Genomic DNA, 23,262 nt, shown 5'->3' with positions numbered 1-23,262 from the left:
GGTATGGCAGCAAATGTAGACTGGTAATCTAAAAGCTTAGGACGTGGACAACACATTTTCATTTTAAAGGTCCATTCAGACGTCTGTAGTGCATTGCCGGCAACCCCATAGAAATGCCATTCAGACGTCTGTAGTGCATCTCAGGCTATGAGATGAGCGCTGCAATTGGCCAGCGCTACAGCATGGGAGAAAGAGACCCCGGCAGGCTCAACTGGGTGGAGCCTAACTATGAAGCTACCGCAGGCTTTATTTTGGGAGAACGGAGGGGCGCCCAGGTATAACAGTAAGTGCAGGGGGATCCCTGGGCGCCGCTCTCCATGTCTGTATACTTAGTTTAGATTTTCTATTCTAGTGAAAGGTCACTGCAGTGGAGTAGACACCTCAAAAACCAAGAAAGGTCTCTGGCTCCTCCTGCTTCCTCTTCTGCTGCAGTCGCGGCCTCTTCATCCATCTCTGCAGTGACAGTGCCACCTGCCACCCCGCAAACAGAGGATCTGCCAGCAACACCAACACCTGGGTCACCAAGCATCTCCACAATGTCCCATGGAAGCGTTCAGCTCTCCATATCCCAAACATTGGAGAGGAAGAGAAAGTACCCCCCTACCCACCCGCGATCCCTAGCCCTGAATACCAGCATTTCTAAATTACTGGCCTTTGAAATGTGTCATTCCGTCTGGCCAATAGGGATAGTTTTAAAGGCCTTATGGCGGTGGCTGTCCCACAGTATGTCGTGCCCAGCCGCCACTACTTTTCCATGTGAGCCATCCCTTCTCTGCACAACCAAGTAGGGGACAAAATTAGGTGTGCACTGCGCAACGCCATCTGTGGCTGTGGTTTGACGCACATCCCTTGCCTGGCACATGTGCTGAATTTGGTGGTATGGAGATTCCTCAAAAATTACCCCGATATGTCAGAGCTGCTGCATAAAGTATGGGCCGTCTGTGCGCACTTTCGGCGTTCTCACCCTGCTGCTGCTCGCCTGTCAGCGCTGCAGCGTTACTTCGGCCTTCCCGCTCACCGCCTCATATGCGACGTGCCCACAAGGTGGAATTCCACCTTGCACATGCTGGCCAGACTGTGCGAGCAGCAGCAGGCGATAGTGGAGTTTCAGCTGCAGCACGCACGGATGAGTCGCTCGGCGGAACAGCACCACTTCACCACCAATGACTGGGCCTCCATGCGAGACCTGTGTTCCTTGTTGCGCTGTTTCGAGTACTCCACTAACATGGCCAGTGCCGATAACGCCATTTTCAGCGTTACTATCCCACTTCTATGCCTCCTTGAAAAAACGCTACTGGCGATGATGGAAGAGGATGTGGCACAGGAGGAGGAGGAAGAGGGATCATTTCGTAGGGTTTCCGGCCAGTCATTCCCAAGTGGCTCCAAGGGTGGGTTCCTGCACCCACAAACACAAGGTACACAATTTTCCAGCCAGGGCACAGTTCTGGAGGATGAGGAGGAGGAGATGGAGGAGGAGGAACCATGTTCACAGCAGGGTGGCACCCAGACCAGCTCATGGCCATCACTGGTGCATGGATGGGGGGATACAGAGGACACAGACGATACACCTCCCACAGAGGACAGCTTTTCGTTGCCTCTGGGCAGCCTGGCACACATGAGCGATTACATGCTGCAGTGTCTCCGCAACGACCGCCGATTTGCCCACATTCTAACTTGTGCTGATTACTGGGTGGCCACTCTGCTGGATCCCTGATACAAGGACAACGTACCGTCCTTAATTCCATCACTGGAGCGTGATCGTAAGATGCGCGAGTACAAGTGCACGCTGGTAGACACGCTGCTGGTGGCATTCCCACCTGAAAGCGGGGGCACAGTGGAAGCACAAGGCGAAGGCAGAGGACGAGGAAGAGGTCGCCAACACAGCTAGGGCACCACCAGCACCTCAGAAGGCAGGGTCAGCATGGCCGAAATGTAGAAAAGCTTTGTCAGCACGCTACAACAACCAGCACCACCAGCTGATATGGAACGTCTTAGCAGGAGGCAGCATTTCACCAACATGGTGGAGCAGTATGTGTGCACACGCCTACACGTACTGAATGACGGGTCTGCCCCTTTTAACTTCTGGGTCTCCAAATTGGGCACATGGCCTGAGCTTGCCCTTTACGCCTTGGAGGTGCTGGCCTGCCCTGCAGCCAGTGTATTATCTGAACGTGTGTTTAGCACGGCAGGGGGCGTCATCACAGACAAGCGCATGCCGCCTGTCCACAGTTAATGTGGACAAGTTCACGTTCATTAAAATGAACCAGGCATGGATCCCTAAGGACTTGTCCGTACCTTGTCCAGAATAGACATGCATACCGGCACTAACCAGCCATTGTTATACTGCAAGCGCAATTGCTCATGTTTGTATTTTGGATATTTCACACTCTTTTGGAGTGTACCTTAATTTTTAAAAATTCAATTAAAACCAAAAACCTGTGTTGGCTATCTCGTCCTCCTCCACCGCCGCTTCCACCTACTCCGCTACGTCCACCGCCTCCTCAAACTCCTACTCCATATGGAACTCCACCTCATAAATCAATTATTTATTTTTTTTTGTACATGTTTTATTTTATATCATTTCACTTATTTGTCATTTACATTTTCTGGTGAAATTCACCAATTTTTGGGTGTATAGTACCACTGCTATACCTAGTAGGCCGGTTAAAAAAATAATAATAATTGTCATTAACATTTTCGGGTGAAATTCACCACTTTTTGGGTGTATAGTACCACTGCTATACCTAGTAGACAGGTTAAAAAAATAAAAATAAAATTGTCATTAACATTTTCTTGTGAAATTGACCAAATTTTGGGTGTACCACTGCTATACCTAGTAGACAGGTTAAACAATAAAAAAAAAAAGTGTGCTACATTTTATGGTGAAATTCAACAATTTTTGGGTGTGATGTACTACTGCTATAGCTATTAGACCAGTAAAAAAAAAAAAAACATTTGTCAGTTACATTTAATGGTCAAATTCACCAATTTTCGGGTGTAATATACCCCTCCTCTACCTAGTTGACAGCTTAATAAATTTCAATAATTTTTATTTTACATTTTCGGGTGACAATAAACAATTGTTTTCTGTCATAGACCTCTGCTCTACCAGGTAGACAGGTTAATAAATTTCTGTAATTTTTCTGTTACATTCTTGGGTTGACATTATACAATTTTAGACGTGAATAAACCCCTGCTCTGCATAGGTGACAGGGAATAACATTTCTGAAATGCTTCTTTAACCACCTCCCGACCGCCTAACGCACGGATGCGTCCGGAAGGTGGTTGATTCATTCCTCCTGGACGCATCCGTGCGTCATCATGCGAGACGCGAGATTTCCTGTGAACGCGCGCACACAGGCGCGCGCGCTCACAGGATTGGAAGGTAAGCGAGTGGATCTCCAGCCTGCCAGCGGCGATCGTTCGCTGGCAGGCTGGAGATGTGATTTTTTTAACCCCTAACAGGTATATTAGACGCTGTTATGATAACAGCGTCTAATATACCTGCTACCTGGTCCTCTGGTGGTCCCCTTTGTTTGGATCGACCACCAGAGGACACAGGTAGCTCAGTAAAGTAGCACCAAACACCACTACACTACACTACACCCCCCCCTGTCACTTATTAACCCCTTATGAACCACTAATCACCCCTGATCACCCCATATAGACTCCCTGATCACCCCCCTGTCATTGATCACCCCCCTGTCATTGATCACCCCCCTGTAGGGCTCCATTCTGAGGTCCGTATGAATTTTACGGATCCACTGATAGATGGATCGGATCCGCAAAACACATACGGACGTCTGAATGGAGCCTTACAGGGGAGTGATCAATGACGGAGGTGATCACCCCATATAGACTCCCTGATCACCCCCTGTCATTGATCACCCCCCTGTAAGGCTCCATTCAGACGTCCGTATGATTTTTACGGATCCACTGATAGATGGATCGGATCCGCAAAACACATACGGACGTCTGAATGGAGCCTTACAGGGGAGTGATCAATGACGGAGGTGATCACCCCATATAGACTCCCTGATCACCCCCCTGTCATTGATCACCCCCCTGTCATTGATCACCCCCCTGTAAGGCTCCATTCGGACGTCCGTATGATTTTTACGGATCCACTGATACATGGATCGGATCCGCAAAACACATACGGACATCTGAATGGAGCCTTACAGGGGGGTGATCACCCCATATAGACTCCCTGATCACCCCCCTGTCATTGATCACCCCCCTGTCATTGATCACCCACCTGTAAGGCTGCATTCAGATGTCTGTATGATTTTTACGGATCCACTGATACATGGATCGGATCCGCAAAACACATACGGACATCTGAATGGAGCCTTACAGGGGGGTGATCACCCCATATAGACTCCCTGATCACCCCCCTGTCATTGATCACCCCCCTGTCATTGATCACCCCCCTGTAAGGCTGCATTCAGATGTCCGTATGATTTTTACGGATCCACTGATACATGGTTCGGATCCGCAAAACACATACGGACATCTGAATGGAGCCTTATAGGGGGGTGATCAATGACAGGGGGGTGATCACCCCATATAGACTCCCTGATAACCCCCCTGTCATTGATCACCCCCCTGTCATTGATCACCCCCCTGTAAGGCTGCATTCAGATGTCCAAATGATTATTACGGATCCACTGATACATGATGATTTTTTATTTATTTTTTTTCCTTACAAAGTCTCATATTCCACTAACTTGTGACAAAAAATAAAAACTTCCATGAACTCACTATGCCCATCACGAAATACCTTGGGGTGTCTTCTTTCCAAAATGGGGTCACTTGTTATACTGCCCTGGCATTTTAGGGGCCGAATGCGTGAGAAGTGGTTTGAAATCAAAATCTGTAAAAAATGGCCGGTGAAATCCGAAAGGTGCTCTTTGGAATGTGGGCCCCTTTGCCCACCTAGGCTGCAAAAAAGTGTCACACATCTGGTATCCCCGTACTCAGGAGAAGTTGGGCAATGTGTTTTGGGGTGTCTTTTTAAATATACCCATGCTTGGTGAGAGAAATATCTTGGCAAAAGACAACTTTTCCCATTGTTTTATACAAAGTTGGCATTTGACCGAGATATTTATCTCACCCAGCATGGGTATATGTAAAATGACACCCCAAAACACATTGCCCAACTTCTCCTGAGTACGGGGATACCAGATGTGTGACACTTTTTTGCAGCCTAGGTGGGCAAAGGGGCCCATATTCCAAAGAGCACCTTTCGGATTTCACCGGCCATTTTTTACAGATTTTGATTTCAAACTACTTACCACACATTTGGGCCCCTAGAATGCCAGGGCAGTATAACTACCCCACAAGTGACCCCATTTTGGAAAGAAGACACCCCAAGGTATTCGCTGATGGGCATAGTGAGTTCATAGAAGTTTTTACTTTTTGTCACAAGTTAGTGGAATATGAGACTTTGTAAGAAAAAAAAAATCATCATTTTCCGCTAACTTGTGACAAAAAATAAAAAATTCTAGGAACTCGCCATGCCCCTCACGGAATACCTTGGGGTGTCTTCTTTCCAAAATGGGGTCACTTGTGGGGTAGTTATACTGCCCTGGCATTCTAGGGGCCCAAATGTGTGGTAAGAAGTTTGAAATCAAAATGTGTAAAAAATGACCGGTGAAATCCGAAAGGTGCTCTTTGAAATGTGGCCCCCTTTGCCCACCTAGGCTGCAAAAAAGTGTCACACATCTGGTATCCCCGTACTCAGGAGAAGTTGGGCAATGTGTTTTGGGGTGTCTTTTTAAATATACCCATGCTTGGTGAGAGAAATATCTTGGCAAAAGACAACTTTTCCCATTGTTTTATACAAAGTTGGCATTTGACCGAGATATTTATCTCACCCAGCATGGGTATATGTAAAATGACACCCCAAAACACATTGCCCAACTTCTCCTGAGTACGGGGATACCAGATGTGTGACACTTTTTTGCAGCCTAGGTGGGCAAAGGGGCCCATATTCCAAAGAGCACCTTTCGGATTTCACCGGCCATTTTTTACAGATTTTGATTTCAAACTACTTACCACACATTTGGGCCCCTAGAATGCCAGGGCAGTATAACTACCCCACAAGTGACCCCATTTTGGAAAGAAGACACCCCAAGGTATTCGCTGATGGGCAATAGTGAGTTCATAGAAGTTTTTATTTTTTGTCACAAGTTAGTGGAATATGAGACTTTGTAAGAAAAAAAAAATCATCATTTTCCGCTAACTTGTGACAAAAAATAAAAAATTCTAGGAACTCGCCATGCCCCTCACGGAATACCTTGGGGTGTCTTCTTTCCAAAATGGGGTCACTTGTGGGGTAGTTATACTGCCCTGGCATTCTAGGGGCCCAAATGTGTGGTAAGAAGTTTGAAATCAAAATGTGTAAAAAATGACCGGTGAAATCTGAAAGGTGCTCTTTGAAATGTGGGCCCCTTTGCCCACCTAGGCTGCAAAAAAGTGTCACAAATCTGGTATCTCCGTACTCAGGAGAAGTTGGGGAATGTGTTTTGGGGTGTCATTTTACATATACCCATGCTGGGTGAGAGAAATATCTTGGCAAAAGACAACTTTTCCCATTTTTTTATACAAAGTTGGCATTTGACCAAGATATTTATCTCACCCAGCATGGGTATATGTAAAATGACACCCCAAAACACATTGCCCAACTTCTCCTGAGTACAGAGATACCAGATGTGTGACACTTTTTTGCAGCCTAGGTGGGCAAAGGGGCCCATATTCCAAAGAGCACCTTTCGGATTTCACCGGCCATTTTTTACAGATTTTGATTTCAAACTACTTACCACACATTTGGGCCCCTAGAATGCCAGGGCAGTATAACTACCCCACAAGTGACCCCATTTTGGAAAGAAGACACCCCAAGGTATTCGCTGATGGGCATAGTGAGTTCATAGAAGTTTTTATTTTTTGTCACAAGTTAGTGGAATATGAGACTTTGTAAGAAAAAAATAAAATAAAAAAAAATCATAATTTTCCACTAACTTGTGACAAAAAATAAAAAGTTCTATGAACTCACTATGCCCATCAGCGAATACCTTAGGGTGTCTACTTTCCGAAATGGGGTCATTTGTGGGGTGTTTGTACTGTCTGGGCATTGTAGAACCTCAGGAAACATGACAGTTGCTCAGAAAGTCAGAGCTGCTTCAAAAAGCGGAAATTCACATTTTTGTACCATAGTTTGTAAACGCTATAACTTTTACCCTGAGGTGGTTAATGATGCGCTCCACCTCCTTTGATTCAATGCTTAAACTTAAACAAGTTGTACCACATTTAAGCTTCGATACTTTGTCCCACATTTCCGCTAAACTCTTTTGGACAATATTTGCTCCTCAATAGCTTTTCTCACAATTCCACTTGACTCTTTTGGCCCAAATTTGGACTTCTGTAATTTGTCCCACATTTGCGCCTCAATAGCTTTTCCCACATTTCTGCTCGATCCCAAATTATTTTTATACATTTATCTCCCTTAAATTTGGTCTCTTTTTCTCACGCTCACTCTCCGGCCTGGAACACTGATTCCCTGCCACCCGTGATCACCATGGTAGGTGCATAAAGAACATCGAAAGTTGATAGAGCAGATATCAAATTGGATCGTGAACATCACGGGGACGTGCGACATGGTGGGGCAGTAAGTATGCACACGCCTACACGAACTAACTGATAGGGGTCAGTCCCTGCAACTTCTGGGTCTCCAAATTGGGCACATGGCCTGAGCTTGCCCTTTACGCCTTGGAGGTGCTAGCCTGCCCTGCAGCTGGTGTATTGTCTGAACGTGTGTTTAGCACAACTGGAGGGTTATATTTCCCAATGTTTTGGGGTGTACCCCAATTTAAAAAATAAAAATAAATTTTAAACCAAAAAGCAGTGTAGGCTACCTCCTCCTCCTCCACCGCCACTTCCACCTACACCGCCACATCCACCGCCTCCTTAACCTCCTACTCCATATGGACCTGGTCTTCCTAGATCAAGATTATTATTTTTTATTTTTACATATTTTATGTTATTTTAAGTCATTTCCCTATCCACATTTGTTTGCGGAGCACTTGCCATGCTCTTAACCACATTTTGACGACATTTGCAGCCCTCTAGCCCTTTTCATGACATTTTTTCAGCCATTTTAGTGCTCAAAAGTTCGGGTCCCCATTGACTTCAATGGGGTTCGGGTTCGGGGTCAAGTTCGGGTCAAGTTCGGGTACCGAACTAGAAATTTTTTCCGAAGTTCAGCTGAACCCGTCGAACCCGAACATCCAGGTGTCCGCTCAACTCTACACATGATCCGATCCGTGTGAAAGTTAACAGACAGGGACTGTCAACTGAAGGAAGCCCGGGAGCCATAGGGTTGGAATACAGTGTCAGGGAGCAGGTACTATAAGTATGGATATCTTCACAGGTACAGGACATTTAACCCCTTAGGGACCCATGACGTACCGGTACGGCATGGTTCCCGAGTCCTTAAGGACCCATGACGTACCGGTACGTCGTGTATAGTTCAAAATTTTGAGCAGGCACCTCGGCTAAATGCGCGGGGGGGTCCCGTGACCCCCTTCCCCCCCCCGTGTCGGCGATCGCCGCAAACCGCAGGTCAATTCAGACCTGCGGCTTGCGGCTTTTACCTGGTGCGGCGGCGGCAGTGGTGCCATCGGGTCCCCATGGGGCTGTAGGGGGGACCCGATGGCATGGAAGGCAGCACGACGCCTTCCTTAGGCATCTGCGCTGCCTTCCGGTGATGAGCCTGTGAGATCCAGCCCCCTGGATCTCACAGGCCGGAAGCTGTATGAGTAATACACACAGTATTACTCATACAGCCAATGCATTCCAATACAGAAGTATTGGAATGCATTGTAAAGGATTAGACCCCCAAAAGTCCAAGTCCCAAAGTAGGACAAAAAATAAAGTGAAAAAAAAAGTAGACAAAATAAAGTTTTCCCCCCAAAAATTGAAAGTTTCAAGTAAAAATAAACAAAAAAGTCATTTTCCCCAAATAAAGTGAAAAAAAATTGGTAACAAAATAGGGGGGGGGGAGTATACATATTAGGTATCACCGCGTCCGTATCGACCGGCTCTATAAACATATCACATGAACTAACCCCTCAGATGAACACCGTAAAAAATAAAAACTGTGCTAAATAAACAATTTTTTTGTCACCTTACATCACAAAAAGTACAACAGCAAGCGATCAAAAAGGTGTTTGCCGACCAAAATAGTACCAATCTAACCGTAACCTCATCCCGCAAAAAATGAGCCCCTACCTGAGACAATCGCCTAAAAAATAAAAAAACTATGGCTCAGAATATGGAGACACTAAAACATTTTTTTTTTTTTTAAAAGCTGTTATTGTGTAAAACTTACATAAATAAATAAAAAGTATACATATTTGGTATCGCCCCGTTCGTATCGAACGGCTCTATAAAAATATCACATGACTTAACCCCTCAGATGAACACCGTAAAAAATAAAAAATAAAAACTGTGCTAAATCAACCATTTTTTGTCACCTTACATCACAAAAAGTGTAATAGTAAGCGATCAAAAATCACACGCACCCCAAAATAGTGCCAATAAAACCATCATCTCATCCCGCAAAAATCATACCCTACCCAAGGTAATCGCCCAAAAACTGAAAAAATTATGGCTTTCAGACTATGGAAACACTAAAACATGATTTTTTTTGCTTCAAAAAAGAAATCATTGTGTAAAACTTACATAAAAAAAAAAGTATACATATTAGGTATCGCAGCATCCGTGACAACCTGGTCTATAAAAATATCACATGATCTAACCTGTCAGATGAATAGTGTAAATAACAAAAAATAAAAACGGTGCCAAAACAGCAATTTCTTGTTATCTTGCCTCACAAAAAGTGTAATATAGAGCAACCAAAAATCATATGTACCCTAAACTAGTACCAACAATACTGCCACCCTATCCCGTAGTTTCTAAAATGGGGCCACTTTTTTGGAGTTTCTACTCTAGGGGTGCATCAGGGGGGCTTCAAATGGAACATGGTGTCAAAAAAACCAGTCCAGCAAAATCTGCCTTCTAAAAACCGTATGGCATTTCTTTCCTTCTGCGCCCTGCCGTGTGTCCGTACAGTAGTTTACGACCACATATGGGGTGTTTCTGTAAACTATGGAAAATCTGCCAAAAAAGGGAAATTTTGAAATTGTATCTCTATTTTCCATTAATTCTTGTGGAACACCTGAAGGGTTAACAAAGTTTGTAAAATCAGTTTTGAATACCTTGAGGGGTGTAGTTTATAGAATGGGGTCATTTTTGGGTGGTTTCTATTATGTAAGCCTCGCAAAGTGACTTCAGACCTGAACTGGTCCCTAAAAATTGGGTTTTTGAAAATTTCTGAAAAATTTCAAGATTTGCTTCTAAACTTCTAAGCCCCAAAAAATAAAATATCATTCCCAAAATGATCCAAACATGAAGTAAACATATGGGGAATGTAAAGTAATAACTATTTTTGGAGGTATTACTATGTATTATAGAAGTAGAGAAATTGAAACTTGGAAATTTGCAATTTTAAAAAAAAATTGGTAAATTTGGTGTTTTTTTTTAAATAAAAATTGTTTTTTTTACTTCATTTTACCAGTGTCATGAAGTACAATATGTGACGAAAAAACAATCTCAGAATGGCCTGGATAAGTCAAAGCGTTTTAAAGTTAAAGTGACTCTGGTCAGATTTGCAAAAAATGGCCAAGTCCTTAAGGTGAAATAGGGCCGAGTCCTTAAGGGGTTAAAAAAAAAGCCTTTAAAAAACAATTAGAAATAACAATGGAAAATAAAGCAACTTTACAGTTAGTCTTGATTAATAAAGTTCTTATTGCTCTATATCCTTAGCTTCTTTTTGTCAACATAGTAACAGACTACAAATAATCTGTGTTGTCTGATTGTGCATTCATGTTCCCTTCTATATGTTTCCTACTTGTTTCTGGCCTAACAAATATACTGTAAATTTGCAAGTAGGGAATGTTAAGACTATGATATAAAAATGTGTTTGTAGTCTGTTACCATGAAGACACTTAGGTCTACATAGGACTATAGATATGATCCGTTTTTTTGAGATATGCACTTGCACTTTGATATAACCTAGATATCTGTGATATTTATGTGTGATATATACTTCTACATACCAGCACACTTGGTATATATTCTAGCCATTTGTGGTTTCCTTTTTGCCCTCCATCTTTTGGTGTATCATGTTATGTCCCCTCAGGTGTAGTCTACTTTTTATCTGATGTATTACATCATACTTACTTTTTTTTTTGAGGATTATTGAATAAAGTATATTTAGATTTCATTACTAAACCCGTCTAGTCTCAGTTTATCTTTCGTTTGTGTATGTTGATGTACACTGAGTGGGTACGTTACTGTAGGGTACTCTTTTTCGTATAAGATTACCCGTGTGAATAGTAATTCATGCGTATTTTGTGACCGATATTGTTTATTCCTTTGTCATTACCATTATATAAACTGCCATAAACTTGTATAATTCTCACCTAGAATCATTGCAAATAGGGTATAATATACAAACCATACATGCACAGCCCAACAGAGCCTGCCATAGAGGCACCATGCCAAAGGTTTTGCTCTGTGCATGTACCCTTAGATTTCCATGTCCTATATTCATAGTGAGTACCTTGTAGTCATCACTGGTAGCTCCATCGGGAAGACCAAATGTGGCATAGTTGGCCCAGTTGTCATCTCCTCTTGGGTTGTTGGCATTGTTTCCTCCCTGGCTGGACCAGCGATCTCCCACTGTACATTTACCATTCATGTTATTTTCATGGATACTGGCCACCAGTGTCCAACCTCCACCATTGGTTGTCATGTCACAGTAGGTCTGATATATTAGCCCATCTTTTGTGGTCAGAGTGTATAATCCATCTAATTGGAAAAAGAAATAGGCCATGCATAATGCAGTTAAATGAGTTGTGTCATTAAATGATATTTTATTATATACAGAATTAAAAAATAGTGACTTTTGTCATTTACTTTCTGTTACAAAAATGTCCTAGTTGTAAGATATTGTCTGTACTTCATTATAATGGTCCCCCTGGTGTTTAATCCGTATAGTAATGTGCACGTTCACCTATTAAAGTGGTCGTACATGCTCAGGTCGATCCTTAAAGGGGTTATCCGACCCCTGAAATGCCCCTCCCATATGTCCGGGCCACTTACACACAATGTACTTACCTGGCTCCCCATGCACGGATGAAAACATCTGGTGTCGGGGGAAGGGGGGGCAGCCAATCACAGACGGTGACGAGCCTCCCTAGCATCATGGGTGAGGCTAGGGAGGCTCATCCCTTTCACTGCCTGCCCCCCCTCCGAAACTGAATCTTTTCATCTACGCATGGGGAGAAGCAACGACAGCCATGTGGGGACCAGTGGCGACGTGGGAGCCAGGTAAGTACATTGTGTGTGAGGGGCCTGGGTATATGGGGGGGGGGGGCATTTCAGGGGGCGGATAATCCTTCAGGATAGGTCATCAGTATCAGGGTGTCGGACTCCCGCCAATCAGCTGTTTGAAGGCAAGGCACCCTAAACAGCATAATGGAAATCATATTATTAAACTATATAGCACCATAAATTGCAGGCCACTAGGGGTCTCCATTCCTGCCAAGTTGCTGTTAACAGCTGGTTAGTAGGAGAAGTCTGTTCCTAGCAGCACAGACCTGAGATGGGTTTCAGGAAGTACGGGCATGACCTTTGTGCTCCTGCATTACCACACTTACCAATGTTTCAGTTGGTAAATTTGGGGCATATAAGCACAGCCACGGGAACACCGGGGCTACCCAACGCCGCTCAAAAATGCCCACTTTTTTTTTTGGGGGGGGGGGATGCATCCGTTCCGTTAGGATGCGGTTGTGTGAAATCTAAATGGAAAAAATGGATCTGGCACTAAATACATTGAAAGTCAATGGGTGACAGATCTGTTTTTTAGGCTCCTAAAAAACGGATCTGTTACCATTGACTTACATTGTTTTCAGAATATGTGCGGATTCCCATGCAGAAAAAACACTGTATTACAGTACCAGTAAAGTGTATGAGATGACACTAATCTCATGTACACTTTGCAGATTTTTTCTGTGCAGAAATTGACCTGCCGTATGGATTTCAAAATCTGCAGCATGTCAGCTATGTTTGTGGTTTTAGCTGCGGATGTCAGCTTTTTCAATGGAAGGGTGAGATCTGCAGCAAAATAGCATCAAATCGGCACCAAAATCCGCAATTAGAAATTGTGGATTTTGGTACGGATATGCTGCAGAAACTCACATAAATCCTCACAGAAATTTGTGCGGATCTTATGTGCGTTTACCTGCACCAGTGTGCAGGTGACATCCACTATACAGCTCACCTTTAGCATAATTATATGCATCCTTGATTTCTTTGCAACTGTTGTATCCCATGTTTGTCCTTCCAGTAGGATTTCTAGAGCTTGACAGGAGAATATCTTCAGTGTCCTTGTCCAAAGAATTCTGAGTGTTTTCTTTCATCTCATCATTAGACTTCCCTAAGAACACAGAGATATGTTATACCATCCAAAAGAAAAGATTTTCCATAATCTTACAATTATTCCAATGTAAAATGATAATTTTTATAGCAAAATAGTAAAATAAACTTTTCATGCATAAGGTTTTCTTGCTGATTACAGGAGATTTCTGCCCATCTTGGCAGTAAACAGGATTACAGAACAGCTTTTTTCCAACATTTTTATCACAAATTGGAAAAAAATAATAGCCCTGATTTATCAATACCGGTATGTGCCACCCTGATTCTGGTGGGACCTACGATGTCAGAGGAGGCATTTAATTTATTAAAAAAAACATTAAAAATTCCACATGCGTTTTTTTGCAACAATATAACTATGGTTATGGTGCATTTTCTTCCAGCAAGGGAAAACAGGCAGAACACTTAAATTACATTAATGTTCCTTATTTTTCGGACTAAAAGATGCACCAGACTATAAGAGCTACCTAGGATTTGGAGGGGGAAAATAAGAAAAAAAAAATTTCATCAGACCTCAGAACAGACCTCCAATCTTCATCAGAACCCCAAAATAGACCAAAACAGACCACCATTATTAATCAGACCTCAGATCAGACCACCTAACCACCATCAGCCTCAGATCAGACCCCATCAGCCTCAAATCAGACCCCATCAGTCTCAGATTGGGTCTGATTTGAGGCTGATGGGGTCTCGGTGACTTGAGCCAGCACAGCCCTCACTGATCCACGCACCTCCCGTATGCTGACCATAATGGAAGTAGTCATTAGCATTCGGACTATAAGACGCACTGCCAAAAAAGTGCATCTTATAGTCCGAAAAATATGGGAACTTAATTTTGCAATTAATGTCATTCAGTTTTCCTGTGTGCCTTTTTTACCATTTGCTGAAAGAAAAGGCACGTTAACTGCAGGTATGTTGTTACAAAAACTACATTTTTTTTAATTTTTTTTTTTTTTTTTTGCCGCATCCAAAATGCAGTACAGCCGCAACGGTTGGCAGCACCCTCACATATTGCTAATTAGAGTCATAATAAACACAAGTTCAAGCTGCAAGCTCATACAAGCTACTCCAACTTTCAAATAATGGGTACATTATTATTATTATTATTAATATTATTTTTTATTATTATTACTTTAACCTCTTAAGGACACATGACGTACCGGTACGTCATGATGTCCTGGTACTTAAGGACACATGACGTACCGGTACGTCATGTGTTGTTCCGATCACTGCCGCCCGGCCGGCAGTGATCGGAACCCGGTGCCTGCTCAAATCATCGAGCAGGCACCTAGGCTAAATGCGCGGGGGGGTCCCGTGACCCCCCCATGTCGGCGATCGCGGCAAACCGCAGGTCAATTCAGACCTGCGGTTTGCTGCGATTTCTGCAGTTTCTGATCCAAGCGGTCCCTGACCGCGGGGATCAGAAACTTTAGTATTCCTAAAATAGATCTGTATCCCTCCCCCTGCACCCCCCGAGTGATTTTAGCCCGGTGGGAGGTGCAGGGGGAGGGTTGCGGGCAGTGCGGGCGGTGCGGGAGGCGGGCGGTGCGGCAGGCGGGATCGCGATCCCCCGCCCGCCTCCCCTTGTATAATCGTTGGTTTCTAGTGGGTATACCAGGGTGCCAGCACATTGCTGGCACCCTGGTATAAACGGCTGACATCTGCGATGCGATGTCAGCCGTTAACCCTTTCCATACAGCGGTCCGTACGGACCGCTGTATGGAAAAGGTTAACAGCGCAGGGAGCTCCCTCCCTCTCCCATCGGGGGGCTGCTGTGCCTTTGCAGCCCCCCGATGGGAGAGGGAGAGAGCCCCCAGAGAGCGCCCCCCAGCCCTGTGCTTACCCTTCCCCGTCTGCGCAGTTCTGAGCAGACGGGGAAGGTTCCCATGGCAACAGGACGCCTCTCAGGAGTCCTGCTGTCCATGGTGCTGAACAGATCTGTGCTAAAAGCATAGATCTGTTCAGTGTAAGTAAAATACAGTACAGAACAATATATATTGTACTGTACTGTATTATACAGACATCAGACCCACTGGATCTCCAAGAACCAAGTGGGTCTGGGTCAAAAAAAAAGTTTAAAAAAGTGAAAAAAAAGTAAAAATCAAAAAACACATTTATCACTGATTAAAAATGAAAAAAATAAAATTCCCTACACATGTTTGGTATCGCCGCGTCCGTAACGACCTGATCTATAAAACGGTTATGTTACTTTACCCGAACGGTGAACGCCATAAAAATAAAAAATAAAAAACTATGATGAAATTGAAATTTTGCCCACCTTACTTCCCAAAAAAGGTAATAAAAGTGATCAAAAAAGTCGCATGTACGCCAAAATAGTACTAATCAAACCGTCATCTCATCCCGCAAAAATCATACCCTACCCAAGATAATCGCCCAAAAACTGAAAAAACTATGGCTCTTAGACTATGGAAACACTAAAACATGATTTTTTTTGTTTCAAAAATGAAATCATTGTGTAAAACTTACATAAATAAAAAAAAAAGTATACATATTAGGTATCGCCGCGTCCGTATCGACCGGCTCTATAAAAATTTCACATGATCTAACCCCTCAGATGACCACCGTAAAAAAATTAAAATAAAAACGGTGTAAAAAAAGCCATTTTTTGTCATCTTACGTCACAAAAAGTGTAATAGCAAGCAATCAAAAAGTCATATGCACCCCAAAATAGATGCCAATCAAACCATCATTTCATCCCGCAAAAAATGAGACCCTACTTAAGATAATCGCCCAAAAACTGAAAAAACTATGGCTCTTAGACTATGGAGACACAAACATTTTTTTTGTTTTAAAAATGAAATCATTGTGTAAAACTTACATAAATAAAAAAAATAGTATACATATTAGGTATCGCCGCGTCCGTGACAACCTGCTCTATAAAATTACCACATGATCTAACCTGTCAGATGAATGTTGTCAATAACAAAAAATAAAAACGTGCCAAAAAATCTATTTCTTGTTACCTTGCCGCACAAAAAGTGTAATATAGAGCAACCAAAAATCATATGTACCCTAAACTAGTACCAACAAAACTGCCACCCTATCCCGTAGTTTCTAAAATGGGGTCACTTTTTTGGAGTTTCTACTCTAGGGGTGCATCAGGGGGGCTTCAAATGGGACATGGTGTAAAAAAAAACTGTCCAGCAAAATCTGCCTTCCAAAAACCGTATGGCGTTCCTTTCCTTCTGCGCCCTGCCGTGTGCCCGTACAGCAGTTTACGACCACATATGGGGTGTTTCTGTAAACTACAGAATCAGGGCCATAAATAATGAGTTTTGTTTGGCTGTTAACCCTTGCTTTGTAACTGGAAAAAAAATATTAAAATGGAAAATCTGCCAAAAAAGTGAAATTTTGAAATTGTATCTCTATTTTCCATTAAATCTTGTGCAACACCTAAAGGGTTAACAAAGTTTGTAAAATCAGTTTTGAATACCTTGAGGGGTGTAGTTTCTTAGATGGGGTCACTTTTATGGAGTTTCTACTCCAGGGGTGCATCAGGGGGGCTTCAAATGGGACATGGTGCCAAAAAAACAGTCCAGCAAAATCAGCCCTCCAAAAACCAAACGGCGCACCTTTCACTCTACGCCCCGCTGTGTGCCCGTACAGTAGTTTACGGCCACATAAGGGGTGTTTCTGTAAACAGCAGAGTCAGGGCAATAAAGATACAGTCTTGTTTGGCTGTTAACCCTTGCTTTGTTAGTGGAAAAAATGGGTTAAAATGGAAAATTAGGCAAAAAAATGAAATTCTCAAATTTCATCGCCATTTGCCAATAACTCCTGTGCAACACCTAAAGGGTTAACGATGTATGTAAAATCAGTTTTGAATAGCTTGAGGGGTGTAGTTTCTTAGATGGGGTCACTTTTAGGGAGTTTCTCCTCTAGGGGTGCATCAGGGGGCTTCAAATGGGACATGGTGTAAATAAACCAGTCCATAAAAATCAGCCCTCCAAAAACCATACGGCGCACCTTTCACTCTACGCCCCGCTGTGTGGCCGTACAGTAGTTTACGGCCACATATTGGGTGTTTCTGTAAACGGCAGAGTCAGGGCAATAAAGATACAGTCTTGTTTGGCTGTTAACCCTTGATTTGTTAGTGGAAAAAATGGGTTAAAATGAAAAATTAGACAAAAAAATGAAATTCTCAAATTTCCTCCCCATTTGCCAATAACTCTTGTGCAACACCTAAAGGGTTAACAACGTATGCAAAATCAGTTTTGAATACCTTGAGGGGTGTAGTTTCTTAGATGGGGTCATTTTTGGGTGGTTTCTATAATGTAAGCCTCGCAAAGTGACTTGAGACCTGAACTGGTCCCTAAAAATTGAGTTTTTGTAAATTTCTGAAAAATTTCAAGATTTGCTTCTAAACTTCTAAGCCTTATAACATCCCCAAAAAATAAAATATCATTCCCAAATCAATTCTAACATGAAGTAGACATATGGGGAATGTAAAGTCATCACAATTTTTGGGGGTATTACTATGTATTACAGAAGTAGAGAAACTGAAACTTTGAAATTTGCAAATTTTTCCAAATTTTTTGTTAAATTAGGTATTTTTTGGTGCAAAAAAAATAATTTTTTTGACTTCATTTTACCAGTGTCATGAAGTACAATATGTGATGAAAAAACTATCTCAGAACGGCCTGGATAAGTCAAAGCGTTTTAAAGTTATCAGCACTTAAAGGGACTCTGGTCAGATTTTCAAAAAATGGCCTGGTCCTAAGGTGTAAAAAGGCTGTGTCCTTAAGGGGTTAAAGAAAAAGTCTTATTTTTTACATTGCCCAGGAAATTATGGGCAGTTGGCAACCTGGGCCATGGAATACGGATCCATGACTCCATAAGAAAAGCAAAAGTTTAAATCAGACATCCCCATTAAGGGCTCATGCTCACAAGAGTGTGTGCCCCCTGTCTGTATTGTGGACCACAGTGGGTCCGCAATCCTCAAGATACGGAGAGGTGTGGAGCAGAGGCACAGATCAAAAGTGATTCGTAGTTCTTTAGTGGGATTTCGGTTCATGCCTCCGCACCGCAAAAAAATAGAACATGTCCTTTTTTTTGCGGTCCAGACCGTCTCTTGCAGATCGCAGACACATTCAAGTCAATGGGTGCCCATCCACACACAGCACGCATATGGACTTGTGTGCATGAGTCCTAAGGCAACATCTGTTCCTCATCCTAGAAATGCATGACTAAGTTGATGGATGGTATTACCATTCCACATGTCATTAGGATTAGGGATGAGCGAATCAACTTCGGATGACACATCCAAAGTCGATTCACATAAAACTTTGTTTCAATACTGTACGGAGCGAGTGCTCTGTACAGTATTAGAATGTATTGGCGCTGATGAGCCGAAGTTATTACTTTGCGAAGTCTCGCGAGACTTTGCATAATAACTTCAGAAATTGATTTATACTGTAAAAATCCATTTCCCGAACTTGGGTTTGGTTCCAAGTGGTACCTTGGAACCGAACCCCAGTTCGGGAAATGTTTTTTTTACAATATAAATCAATTTCTGAAGTTATTATGCGAAGTCTCGTGAGACTTCGTGAAGTAATAACTTCAGCTCTTCAGAGCCAATGCATTCTAATACTGTACGGAGCACTCGCTCCGTATAGTATTGAAACATAGTTTTATGCGAATTGACTTCGGATGTTTCATCCGAAGTTGATTCGCTCATCCCTAATCCCAATGACAAGTGGAGACTTTGCAAAGTAATAACTTGGGCTCATTGGAGCCAATACATTGTAATACTGTACGGAGCTCCTTTATATGTACAGTACAGACCAAAAGTTTGGACACACCTTCTCATCCAAAGAGTTTTCTTTATTTTTATGACTATGAAAATTGTAGATTCACACTGAAGGCATCAAAACTATGAATTAACACATGTGGAATTATATACATAACAAACAAGTGTGAAACAACTGAAAATATGTCATATTCTAGGTTCTTCAAAGTAGCCACCTTTTGCTTTGATTACTGCTTTGCACACTCTTGGCATTCTCTTGATGAGCTTCAAGAGGTAGTCCCCTGAAATGTTTTTCACTTCACAGGTGTGCCCTGTCAGGCTTAATAAGTGGGATTTCTTGCCTTATAAATGGGGTTGGGACCATCAGTGGCGTTGAGGAGAAGTCAGGTGGATACACAGCTGATAGTCCTACTGAATAGACTGTTAGAATTTGTATTATGGCAAGAAAAAAGCAGCTAAGTAAAGAAAAACGAGTGGCCATCATTACTTTAAGAAATGAAGGTCAGTCAGTCAGCCGAAAAATTGGGAAAACTTTGAAAGTAAGGGCTATTTGACCATGAAGGAGAGTGATGGGGTGCTGCGCCAGATGACCTGGCCTCCACATTCACCGAACCTGAACCCAATCGAGATGGTTTGGGGTGAGCTGGACCGCAGAGTGAAGGCAAAAGGGCCAACAAGTGCTAAGCATCTCTGGGAACTCCTTCAAGACTGTTGGAAGACCATTTCAGTGGACTACCTCTTGAAGCTCATCAAGAGAATGCCAAGAGTGTGCAAAGCAGTAATCAAAGCAAAAGGTGGCTACTTTGAAGAACCTAGAATATGACATATTTTCAGTTGTTTCACACTTGTTTGTTATGAATATAATTCCACATGTCCTAATTCATAGTTTTGATGCCTTCATAGTCATAAAAATAAAGAAAACTCATTGAATGAGAAGGTGTGTCCAAACTTTTGGTCTGTACTGTATGCTTAAAGGGCTTCTGTCACCCCCAAAACACATTTTTCATTTTTGGGCTTGTTAAAATCCTTTTATAACGACTATTCCCTATATAGGGCTCTTACCTTGGTCTGTGGCTTTGTTTCATTAAAAATCGATCTTTTAAAATATGCAAATGACTTCACTACCAGCAAGTAGGGCGTCTACTTGCTGGTAGCCGCCGCATCCTCCTTTTAAAAAAACGCCCCCTCCTCCTGTTGATTGACAGGGCCAGCGAGCGCTCTCCTCCTCCGGCTGGCCCTGTCAGCATTTCAAATCCCGCGCCTGTCTTCATTCGGCGCAGGCTCTCTGAGAGAAGGACGCTCACCTCCTCAGCACTCCCTCAGTGCGCCTGCGCCGATGACGTCTTCTCTTTCGGTGACGTCATCGGCGCAGGCGCACTGAGAAAGTGCTGAGGAGGCGAGCCTCCTTCTCTCAGAGCGCCTACGCAGAATGAAGACAGGCGCTGGATTTGAAATGCTGACAGGGCCAGCCGGAGGAGGAGAGCGCTTGCTGGCCCTGTCAATCAACTGGAGGAGGGGGCGTTTTTTTAAAAGGAGGATGCGGCGGCTACCAGCAAGTAGATGCCCTACTTGCTGGTAGTGAAGTCATTTGCATATTTTAAAAGATCGATTTTTAATGAAACAAAACCACAGACCAAGGTAAGAGCCCTATATAGGGAATAGTTGTTCAATAAGGATTTTAACAAGCCCAACAATGAAAAATGTGTTTTTGGGGGTGACAGAAGCCCTTTAAACAATCTGAAACTGTCCGATTACTGCTGAGACACACCCTTATGACAAGAGCCATGGCAACACCCATCTGACAATTTATTCATAGATTTCCTGGAGGAATAACACAGGGATGGCCCAAGTAGACATTATCTGAAAATAGCAATAAATTAACATTGTCAATGTCAATTATTTTGTCTAAACTGTTAAGGAACTGTTAAAATACATGTTTATGTGTCATATTCATTATGTATTTCATGTTTGATCAGGCAATCTACTATATATCTGACTGTATTATTTTACATGTAAAAGCACTCACCAGATTGGTCACACTTCACTCCAAGAGCGATAGAGATTATTAAGAGGCTACGCACCAACATTTTCCTTGATGATTTAGGCCAAAACTAAAATAAAAGCATAGAAAAGCATGTACTGCATATGATAGTCAGTGTTAATCACGAATATTCGAATTGCAAATTTTAATCGCGAATATCAGCTTTTCGAGAATTCGCGAATATTTAGAATATCGCTAAATATATTCGTAATCGCGAATATTCGTTTTTTTCTTAAATAACAGTGTATGTGAATTTTTATGCGATTTTTTATGCGATTTTTTATGCGATTTTTATGCGAATTTTCGCAATCAAGAAAATAATGCCTGCAGATCACAAATTCGCAAATTCTCGAATATATGGCGAATATTCGCCCAAATATTTGCGAAATATCGCGAATTCGAATATTGCCCCTGCCGCTCATCACTAATGATAGTACACACACATGATGACTGTGACCAGCCAACAGACAAGAACTGACAGCATTATAAATCATTGTGATGTTGTGAGCTCTGGTCAGATTAGCCATGGTCAGACCCAGGCGATGCAACTAACAAGTGGACCACCCTGGCACCGGCCGAATACCGTCCACCTCTTGGTAGACACCATTGTAGCAAAATAGATGTATACATCACCAGTAGTTGAATGCTACCATTATAAGGGGATGTTCACAGGCGGCAGTGTCGAGATTTCTGGTTGGAAAATCCATAGCATATTACCAGCAGACTCCACAGCAGACATTGACATGCATCGGATATTTTAAATTTGTAGCAAGTCAATTTATGCCGAGAATGTTCGAAATTTTTTAATCCTTTGCAATACATAAATGAGTGAATTCTGTGACACACCAGCAACAAACTCTGCAACATATCTACACATAAAAAATGCCGATTTTACTGTGGATTTTATTTATTGCAGCAAAACCTGAAGTGAAAAAACCTGCTAAAGCAAATAAAAACGCATAATATAGAAGATGCTGCAATTTTTCTGAAAGCGGAAATTATGCGTGATCAGAGATCCGAATTTGATTCGTTCAAACACTTTTTTCTTAATGCTGTCTCTGTACAGCATTAAAATGTATGATATCCGCATAGGCAAAATTAGCATAATCCAAAGTCGCGCGAGACTTCAGTGAATTTATTCGGTATTCTTATCTGTGTCTTTACCGAACCCGACTTCGGGTTCCTATTTTAAAATGTTTTTAAAGGCTATTGACACCTTTGGGGGCAATTTTTTTTTATTGTTGCATTGTACTTATTTTGAGCTAAAAATATTATTTCAATTGGTCTGTGACGGTCACGTACACTACACACAGGGGGGAGGATAGTGACCACTGCGCTCCACCCTCACCCCTGGCCCTGCCTACTTGCCTCGCAAGTCCTAATGACAGGGGACAACTAGACGGCAGTCCCTAACTTAGGATACGTGCTGGGAAGACAGACAAGACAAATAACGGAATGTGAACGGACCGGGTCAGAACCAAGAGAGCTACGCAGTACAAAGGGTTAAGCAAATAATGGTCAGGAGAAGCCGGGGTCAAATACCAGGAGAGTAGAGAAGTACCAGAGGAGTCCGCAAAGAGTAGTCAGGTGGGAGCCGAGGTCACAATACCAGGAGGGATGCGCAGTACAGGAAGAGCAGGCAAAGGATCATCAGGGAACAGGATCAGGTGAGTAATCAGTAGTCCAACAAATAGCCAGGAACCTAGAATTAACAGGCAACCTGTGGCCAGCAGGCTGCCTGTATTTATAGTGGGGTCTGAGGGTCATGTGACGTGGCCAGCGTCACATGACCGACAGACAGACAAGTTGAGCACGGAGTGATCAGCTCGGCGCTCAAGGCAGACCTAGGAGCAGGGAGCCTCCCAGCTAGCAAAGCCGCCTTAGGAACAAG

The 23,262-nt window shown here is 42.8% G+C and overlaps 1 protein-coding gene across 1 annotated transcript in view; it reads right to left on the bottom strand.

Moving 5' to 3' along the window:
- LOC121005535 (intelectin-1-like) overlaps positions 1-21,978 on the bottom strand; it is a 32,712-nt gene extending 10,734 nt beyond the window's left edge. The window contains exons 1-4 of the mRNA XM_040438306.1: positions 21,955-21,978; positions 21,357-21,441; positions 13,409-13,564; positions 11,687-11,934 (exon numbers count right to left, since the gene is read on the bottom strand). Of these exons, the coding sequence (XP_040294240.1) occupies positions 11,687-11,934; positions 13,409-13,564; positions 21,357-21,441; positions 21,955-21,978 (513 nt within the window). The remainder of the gene's footprint in view (positions 1-11,686; positions 11,935-13,408; positions 13,565-21,356; positions 21,442-21,954) is intronic.
- Between the last annotated feature and the right edge of the window lie 1,284 nt (positions 21,979-23,262).

The sequence above is a fragment of the Bufo bufo genome, chromosome 6, assembly GCF_905171765.1.
Source record: "Bufo bufo chromosome 6, aBufBuf1.1, whole genome shotgun sequence".
NCBI lineage: Eukaryota > Metazoa > Chordata > Amphibia > Anura > Bufonidae > Bufo > Bufo bufo.
Note: the sequence above shows the minus strand (reverse complement) of the source record. Positions and strands in the feature narration are given on the sequence as shown.